The following is a 9,853-nucleotide window of genomic DNA, read 5'->3' on the forward strand; positions in this document are numbered from 1 at the left end:
CGTTGTGGCCTCGCCAGAGCATCAGTTCTTTTCAGGACACTAACATTGTTCATGGTCTGTCACACGCGTCGAGCATCGCAGAGCATGAGGAAGGCAGCTGAAGTACCCACCGTACAGTTGAACCAGTAGTCTTAGTTCTTAGCCTGATGTTGCGTGAGGTGTCTCCTCTCCTTGTGGGTACAACAGATTCATTTGCTTAAGTCTCTATGACGTGGCTCAGTTCTGCTGGACTTTAGATGTCTTGATCTAAATTTGAAACTCCACGCAACTCTAGTTAACCAGGTCTCCTCGCCTTCCTCTACACACAGGTTTTGCTCCATAATCCCGGCTGACAGCAGTTACCTCCCCTTCAACCCCTCATTCATCACCCCAACGGCCGAGACCAGCGCCCCACGTCACCTCACGACCTCCAATTGCCTCCCTCCCTCCCGCAGCCCTCACCACTCCATCTCTCTTCCACCCTTTCCCACAAACTTTCTCCTTTGTCTCACACTTCGCCACGTTAGAATACGACTTAATATCCTTCCATCTCATTGTCGTCAGGGACTCCTACATTAACATATTTGCACATCTACAAGTACACAAGGTGTATGGTGTGGATGGTATTTCCCCCCATATCCTAGAGGCGTGTGCTTCTGAACTACGCACCTCCAATACTTGCTCACCCATATCGTCTCGGTCTTCAAACCCAACCTTTCCCTTCCTGAGAGCATGCCAACGCTCAGCTCAGCCCCAGTAGAGAGCAGGGTCATAACTCCTCCGACCACCACCCCTGCTCTCGCCTCCGTTGTTTCCAAAGATTTTGAAACTCTTCTAAACTTTCATTTTTTTTAAGCACTTCGAATCGCGTTTCCTTCTTTTGTATCACTAATATGGCAATCGCTGAGTAAGGTCTACAGGTGATCGTCTCATTTTTGTGACTCACTTCTCGTTGTTCTGTCTCAGAATATGTTGTTGAATCTTTTGTCCTTACCCTCGACATCTCCAAAACATTTGACAGTTATATGTCTTTGCTTTCTAAGTTTCCTTTTCTCGGCTTTTCTGCTTATCTTGTTTGGTTTTTTTTTCTAGTGGGTCCATTGTGGTGGTCGTTGACAGAACGACTTGTTTATTTGTCAACAGTGGTGTCTTTCAGGGATCCATCTTACCGCCTTCTTTATTTCTTCTCTCAGCTGACAATCTTCTCTCTACATCCTCTAACCTTATAAACTCTTACGCCGAGGATTCCTTTCTACATATTTCAACTTACTTTCTCTCCTCTCCTTATTCGAATGATCGTTCTTAACTCGGACCTGCGCTACATCTTGGTGTAGGGGATGCAGCAACCTGGTGAAATTCAAGAGTGCAAAACCAGACATCTTCCTGCACGACATATCTTATTAAATCTCATTCGTTTCCTTCCGTTAAATTTCATAACACTACAAGTCAACCATGCAAGAACATAAAGCTATTGGATATGACTATAACCTCTGCTGTATCCCGAATACCCTACACGAGGAACATCACAAAATCTGCTATCCAGAAGCTTGGAGTGTTGCAGAGGCGCCGTAATTACATCTCTTGTGAGCAGCTACTCATTATCTGAAAGGGTTTCATTCACCCCAGCATGCAGTACCACTGGATCATTTGGCAAGGATCTTCCTCCGCCTCTCTCTTCGTCAGGGTGGAATCACAAGCCTCTCGTCTTCATGATTCTCCAGCTATCACTTCCCATCAACAGTTATTTTCCGTCTACATTGATCATGCGGTCTTCTCCCTGCTCTGCAGATGATACTTCTGTCACTGCTCTCGTGGGCTGTCTGCCTATGTCCTTACTACTGAGACCTGGATCCTCTGTCAGCACCCCCCCCCCCCATTTTTTTCTTTTTTTCTGCTTCCTATAGATTCCATATGGACACAAGCCACACGAGGATTGACCGTTATCATCCATCCTACTCTCCTTGATTAACGAAGATGTGGAATTTTTGTCCTTCCTGCGTGTTTCTCTCTTCCTTCAACATATCCGCCTTCAAGTGTCAGGTCTGCGAACATCAAAGGAGCTGGAGCGAATATTCTTGTCCTCGTACTTTTGTTTCTCTCGTCAGAGATGTCATCTTTCTGCCTCCGCCATGACGTCTGTTAGGAAACGGAAAGTCTCACGCTGCCTCACCAGCTACACCACAGGCTCACACGCTGCCTCACACGTCACATACAGGCTCACGCTGCCTCACACGTCACATACAGGCTCACGCTGCCTCTTCTGCTACACCACAGGCTCACACGCTGCCTCACACGTCACATACAGGCTCACGCTTCCTCATCTGCTACACCACAGGCTCACACGCTGCCTCACACGTCACATACAGACTCACTCTGCCTCACACGTCACATACAGACTCACGCTGCCTCACACGTCACACTACAGGATCGCATTACCTCACCTGTCACGCCACATTCTTAGGCTACCTCATCATCCACTCGGTCCTCGGTTAACAGGACGCCTCCAGGGCCAGATCGACTTATATAACTCCTGTCGCAAGACCCTCACCAGACACTGTGTCCACAAGATGACGACCCTTGCTAACTATTCCCCGAGCCGACGGTTATATATATAACCAAGTCTGAATCGACCATACGCCCTGGTCGGATCTCGACCATATATCCAGGGCGGATTCTCGACTATATATCCAGGTCGGATCTCAACCATATACAGTTCTTATGGAGGTTTTTCAGCAGACCAAGATACACATCCTGGATCCCTTATGCGTGCAAAGATTCATCGGTCAGAGGGAGCGAAGTAAGCAAGAGGTGGGTCGAGGACACGCGAGACGCACACCACGTCGCAACGCGTCCCTGAATGATTCACGACGCCATATAACGCACCCACGAAGCTAGCAATTAATATCTTATGTGCAAATGAGGTGGCTAACGTTCGGCGGCACTCGAGCTGAAGCGCCCCAGCCCTCCGTCGCTTGATATGAAAGGATTTTTTGTGACCGTCATCTGCATATGACGGGGAGTGTCAAGTGTCGCTCGCTAGGAATAATGTTCGTCTGTAGAATTTATGGCTATATAATGGGCAGGTATCGCTAGCGCCATCTGCACTCATTTGTTATGACTGGATACATGACCTCCACCCTCGTCTTTGATGTAGGTCCACTAGTTCTTTCACTGAGCATTGGTCATACGACGCACAACAGCTTAGTTATCCAAGGTAGATAGAAAAAAATATATATAGATACGTCCAGAGTAAGATTTTTGCTGCTACACATTAAAGTAGTTTTGACGGTGACAGAGAGAAATTTCAGCTCTCGAACTTGTTTTTCACAAACGATGGGAAGTTATAGTAAGGCGCACCTCTAAGTAAACACAAGTGTTGTAGATACTATGATAGCAACTCAGACTTTGTGTTATAAAGCTTGACTTGTCTAGTTTCTGAGAAATAGTAGAATCCACATAAGAGCTTTATATATATATATATATATATATATATATATATATATATATATATATATATATATATATATATATATATATATATATATATATATCACGAGTGAAAATTCATTTACAACTAAATCATTACTGGTCAGAGGACGAAAAGGAATACTGTCTCATTGAGGAGCTTCTTGATCTAAAGTGATCCATCATTACCCTGCTCATGTTTGGAGTGCATCCTTGATGCTGCAGGAGCCTAAAAAAGGGAGATCCTGGGATCCTCGGGATGTATGATTAACTTATGATCTATATCTAACACTCCCCATTCCCAGGCCTCCTTTCATGGGTCTCCCGCAGCGTCTAGGAAGTAAGCCACATCCACCAGCCGAGACCACAGGTCATCGGGTGTGGTGATGTTAAATGTATGTAGAGTTAGAACTCTTGCCTCACTTTTAGACCGACAAAGTTATGACAACGTTGTATTTTGTCTCCACAGAGTGTTGATCGTGGCTGTTCACGGGTGCAGCCGCCGCCGCCACAGTTCCTCCGACTCCAAGAAGAAGAGAGACGCAAACAAGGACGACAACCACGTCGCTAAGGTCAACCTTGAGGAGGCCTGGTGACTAGGTGTGACTTCATCACCAACGAGCCAATGGGAGAGCCGGGACTCCTCAGGAGCGGTGATCTCCAGCCAATGGGAGACTGAACAGGACGACGTCAAGTTCAACAATAAAGTGAACAAGGGCCTGACCTTTGGCGTCATCCAGGGGAGCAGCGGGGACGGTATATGGGAGGAGTCCACAGCCTTCCGCGAGCTGTCCATTGCCCAGGGACGCTTCAAGGTGTCTCGGGTGTAACCAAAACCTCCCCCTTCCCGATGGCTCGACCTTACACTGCCTCCTTCCCTATGGGTCGACCTTACACTGCCTCCTTCCTTATGGCACGACCCTTTCTATAGCTCTGCCATACAAACCCTCCCTCTGTATGGCTCGACCTTACACTGCCTCCTTCCCTATGGGTCGACCTTACACTGCCTCTTTCCCTATGGGTCGACCTTACACTGCCTCCTTCCTTATGGCTCGGCTCTTTCTATAGCTCTGCCATACAAACCCTCCCTCTCTATGACTCGACCTTACACTGCCTCCTTCCTTTTGACTCAACCCTACACTACCAGTCGGCTTATCCATATCTATAAATCGATCTTACAAGTCTTCCCTCCCTATGGCTCGTCCTTACACTGTCAGACATTCACATACATCATGGAATGAATAATTTCAAATCATCATCTGTTTCGGATCTCACATCACAGTCTCCTGACGGAGGCGCCGGTAGGTCTTGTATCTCCTGAAGCAGACCTCCTCTACTGTATAACCCAAGCCACTACAAACCAATGATGTATATATGAGCCGGGAAAAGTCCCTCCAAATTCACATCGTCTAGAAGTTCACTCAGGTCAAGTTAGATTTACGGTGCCACACTCAATTTGCACACCAGCAGAAGCGCGTCCATGGTCCCCAAATGCAGACAAAATGTAAAACACCTGCCGAAGTAAGGCTTTGAGTGGCATATACCTTACCTGCGTCTGGCCAAACTTGAGTGCATTTTTAGTCTTCATACTAACTCTCTTAAATCTCTGCCTAGTTCTACTTTTATTTGTCTTCTGGCGTTTTTTTAAGATCATGAAGATTGTAAATATTATGGAGATTTGATACTAAATGAATTAGTTATATATATATATATATATATTTACCACTAACTCTAAACCTTCTTCAAACTAATATTGATAACTATCAGGGTAAAAACTCTGGCATTCGTGGCTGGAGTTTGACCGTTGTCTTGTTTCTCAAGTGACTTCTCTCTCTCTCTCTCTCTCTCTCTCTCTCTCTCTCTCTCTCTCTCTCTCTCTCTCTCTCTCTCTCTCTCTCATCGCTTCCTGTAACAGTGTGTAGCCAAGGTAAACAATGGCGTGCTCTTTGTAACAGTATTGTAATGATGAACATCATCATGTCCTTCTTACTGTGTGGAGACATGCAAGCAATCCTTCGTGCTTCCTCCTCTACCACTAGTTAACTCTGAAGCATCAAACTGAAGTATGATAACAGCAGATCATGAAGAATCACCTGACATACAGAGCGAGATGTCATGATACACAGGTTAACCATCTCTGGGAGCAGGACGGATCTATGTGGGGAATATTGCCTCATAAAGTTATTGGTTAAGATGTAAAGCAACTTCAATTTTTTGGGGTAAAAAGTTATCCAGTTAGAGATGTGTGAGGCATACCCCACGACTCCTTGCCTTCAATTTTCTTCTCGCGTGCTTGGAGACATGCATCACAGAGGAGCACTGTTAGAGATCTCATGTGAAGTTCTATTCTATACTGTGGTTGGCTGTTCAAAGTCTGTCTTTATCTACACGACTCCAGATTAACAGTAAGAGCGTGGCACGCTTCTCTGACAGCGGGCGTGTGGCCACGAGTACAGGCACTAGAATAGTATCAAAGACAAGGTACAGAGGTAGGTTGAAGACCTTTTGGTATTGATACAAATGAGTTACATTTTAGGCATACTTAAGGTATGATAGAAGAACAAAAGGAGCAGAACAGAAAAGAGTTCTTGGGGATATGCTATCAGTCAAGGTATGATGTGTATATATGAGAATTTCGTCCAAGTTTCTGTGATCAGTTTCCCTTCCGTCTCACAGTGATCAAGTTGTCACTAATATTGTGTTTACATATTGGCCGCAAGAGGGCAGGGGAAGTCTCTCGCATCCGCCACATATCCTGCGTCAACAATTCATCTTCAGATGTCGTTTGTACATAGAAATATGTTAGATTTCGTGACCACATCTCAAAGGGTTGAGAGGATGAAGTGAGAGACGCACAATCATGAGACATAACTTGGGATAAAGTTACTGTAATAATCATGCAAGCTCCGTACGCTGTACCATGGAAGACAGCACACCAGCCCAGTACCTTCCCTGGTCATCATCATTAACAGGATACAATGTACTTATACTTTAGGACCTGAATGTAATAATTCCAAGTGCTGGACCTCTTCGTACCTAATTCAGAACATAAGTATTTTAGCCTCTAGTCTTAAATGTAATTTATGTACAAAATAAAACCATGAATTACAATCAACTGTTTTATCAAACCTCAGGAGAGATATTGGCCCCGTGAAGTTATGACTCAAGTGTTGGCTGCTGGAGAGGGACAGTTAAGGAGGAACTTAGGATCCAGATGTTGGTGACGGTGGCCAAGGTTTGGCTGAGATGGAGGAGCCTGACCTGGGGGTTGTTGGTGGTTGTAATGATCATGGGTGTTGTGATGGCTACAGTTGTGTTGGTGATGGAGTGATGGTGGTTGTGGTGACAATGGCTGAGTGGATGGTGGTGATACTTGTGGTGATAGTTATAGTTGTGGTCATTATGCTGGTGGCTCTGGTGGTGATAATGGTGGTTGTAGTGGTAATGGTAATTGTGGTAGTGGTGGTAGTGAAAGTGGTCGTGATGGAGACTGGTGTAGCTTTGATGGTGGAAGTAAAAAGGCCGACAATAAAGTTGGGGATGTGATAGTGGATACATTATTATTATCATTGTTATAATCATCATTATTATCATTACTATTATCTTTATTGTCAGTAGTAGTAGAAGCACTAGCAGTAGTAGTAGTAGTAGTAGTAGTAGTAGTAGTAAGTAGTAGTAGTAGTAGTAAGTAGTAGTAGTAGTAGTAGTAGTAGTAAGTAGTAGTAGTAGTAGTAGTAGTAAGTAGTAGTAGTAGTAAGTAGTAGTAGTAGTAGTAGTAGTAAGTAGTAGTAGTAGTAAGTAGTAGTAGTAGTAAGTAGTAGTAGTAGTAGTAAGTAGTAGTAGTAGTAGTAGTAGTAGTAGTAGTAGTAGTAGTAGTAGTAGTAGTAGTAGTAGTAGTAGTAAGTAGTAGTAGTAGTAAGTAGTAGTAGTAGTAGTAGTAAGTAGTAGTAGTAGTAGTAAGTAGTAGTAGTAGTAGTAGTAAGTAGTAGTAGTAGTAAGTAGTAGTAGTAGTAAGTAGTAGTAGTAGTAAGTAGTAGTAGTAGTAAGTAGTAGTAGTAGTAGTAAGTAGTAGTAGTAGTAGTAGTAGTAGTAAGTAGTAGTAGTAGTAGTAGTAGTAGTAAGTAGTAGTAGTAGTAAGTAGTAGTAGTAGTAGTAAGTAGTAGTAGTAGTAAGTAGTAGTAGTAGTAAGTAGTAGTAGTAGTAAGTAGTAGTAGTAGTAAGTAGTAGTAGTAGTAAGTAGTAGTAGTAGTAAGTAGTAGTAGTAGTAAGTAGTAGTAGTAGTAAGTAGTAGTAGTAGTAGTAAGTAGTAGTAGTAGTAAGTAGTAGTAGTAGTAAGTAGTAGTAGTAGTAAGTAGTAGTAGTAGTAAGTAGTAGTAGTAGTAAGTAGTAGTAGTAGTAGTAGTAGTAAGTAGTAGTAGTAGTAAGTAGTAGTAGTAGTAGTAGTAAGTAGTAGTAGTAGTAGTAGTAAGTAGTAGTAGTAGTAAGTAGTAGTAGTAGTAGTAGTAGTAAGTAGTAGTAGTAGTAAGTAGTAGTAGTAGTAGTAAGTAGTAGTAGTAGTAAGTAGTAGTAGTAGTAGTAGTAGTAGTAGTAGTAGTAAGTAGTAGTAGTAGTAGTAAGTAGTAGTAGTAGTAGTAGTAGTAAGTAGTAGTAGTAGTAGTAAGTAGTAGTAGTAGTAAGTAGTAGTAGTAGTAAGTAGTAGTAGTAGTAGTAGTAGTAGTAGTAAGTAGTAGTAGTAGTAAGTAGTAGTAGTAGTAGTAGTAGTAGTAGTAAGTAGTAGTAGTAGTAAGTAGTAGTAGTAGTAGTAGTAAGTAGTAGTAGTAGTAAGTAGTAGTAGTAGTAAGTAGTAGTAGTAGTAAGTAGTAGTAGTAGTAGTAGTAGTAGTAGTAAGTAGTAGTAGTAGTAGTAGTAGTAAGTAGTAGTAGTAGTAGTAGTAAGTAGTAGTAGTAGTAAGTAGTAGTAGTAGTAGTAGTAAGTAGTAGTAGTAGTAAGTAGTAGTAGTAGTAGTAGTAGTAGTAAGTAGTAGTAGTAGTAAGTAGTAGTAGTAGTAGTAGTAGTAAGTAGTAGTAGTAGTAGTAGTAAGTAGTAGTAGTAGTAGTAAGTAGTAGTAGTAGTAAGTAGTAGTAGTAGTAAGTAGTAGTAGTAGTAGTAAGTAGTAGTAGTAGTAAGTAGTAGTAGTAGTAGTAAGTAGTAGTAGTAGTAGTAAGTAGTAGTAGTAGTAGTAGTAGTAGTAAGTAGTAGTAGTAGTAAGTAGTAGTAGTAGTAGTAAGTAGTAGTAGTAGTAGTAAGTAGTAGTAGTAGTAAGTAGTAGTAGTAGTAGTAGTAGTAGTAAGTAGTAGTAGTAGTAGTAGTAAGTAGTAGTAGTAGTAGTAAGTAGTAGTAGTAGTAGTAGTAGTAAGTAGTAGTAGTAGTAGTAAGTAGTAGTAGTAGTAGTAGTAGTAAGTAGTAGTAGTAGTAGTAAGTAGTAGTAGTAGTAAGTAGTAGTAGTAGTAAGTAGTAGTAGTAGTAAGTAGTAGTAGTAGTAGTAGTAAGTAGTAGTAGTAGTAGTAAGTAGTAGTAGTAGTAGTAGTAGTAGTAAGTAGTAGTAGTAGTAAGTAGTAGTAGTAGTAAGTAGTAGTAGTAGTAGTAATAAGTAGTAGTAGTAGTAGTAGTAAGTAGTAGTAGTAGTAGTAAGTAGTAGTAGTAGTAGTAGTAGTAGTAGTAAGTAGTAGTAGTAGTAGTAGTAAGTAGTAGTAGTAAGTAGTAGTAGTAGTAGTAGTAAGTAGTAGTAGTAGTAAGTAGTAGTAGTAGTAGTAGTAGTAGTAAGTAGTAGTAGTAGTAGTAGTAGTAAGTAGTAGTAGTAGTAAGTAGTAGTAGTAGTAGTAAGTAGTAGTAGTAGTAGTAGTAAGTAGTAGTAGTAGTAGTAGTAGTAGTAAGTAGTAGTAGTAGTAAGTAGTAGTAGTAGTAGTAGTAGTAGTAGTAGTAGTAGTAGTAAGTAGTAGTAGTAGTAAGTAGTAGTAGTAGTAAGTAGTAGTAGTAGTAGTAAGTAGTAGTAGTAGTAAGTAGTAGTAGTAGTAAGTAGTAGTAGTAGTAAGTAGTAGTAGTAGTAGTAGTAGTAGTAGTAAGTAGTAGTAGTAGTAAGTAGTAGTAGTAGTAGTAGTAGTAAGTAGTAGTAGTAGTAAGTAGTAGTAGTAGTAAGTAGTAGTAGTAGTAAGTAGTAGTAGTAGTAGTAAGTAGTAGTAGTAGTAGTAGTAGTAAGTAGTAGTAGTAGTAAGTAGTAGTAGTAGTAGTAGTAGTAGTAGTAGTAGTAAGTAGTAGTAGTAGTAAGTAGTAGTAGTAGTAAGTAGTAGTAGTAGTAAGTAGTAGTAGTAGTAAGTAGTAGTAGTAGTAGTAAGTAGTAGTAGTAGTAAGTAGTAGTAGTAGTAGTAGTAGT

The 9,853-nt window shown here is 41.4% G+C and overlaps 1 protein-coding gene across 1 annotated transcript in view; it reads left to right on the forward strand.

The window, feature by feature from the left end:
• Positions 1-6,555, forward strand: part of LOC139761734 (uncharacterized) — a 54,432-nt gene extending 47,877 nt beyond the window's left edge. The window contains exon 2 of the mRNA XM_071686138.1: positions 3,914-6,555. Coding sequence (XP_071542239.1) covers positions 3,914-4,040 — 127 coding nt within the window. The 3' untranslated portion in view covers positions 4,041-6,555. The remainder of the gene's footprint in view (positions 1-3,913) is intronic.
• Positions 6,556-9,853: the final 3,298 nt, after the last annotated feature.

This window comes from Panulirus ornatus, chromosome 41 (genome assembly GCF_036320965.1).
Source record: "Panulirus ornatus isolate Po-2019 chromosome 41, ASM3632096v1, whole genome shotgun sequence".
Classification (NCBI taxonomy): domain Eukaryota; kingdom Metazoa; phylum Arthropoda; class Malacostraca; order Decapoda; family Palinuridae; genus Panulirus; species Panulirus ornatus.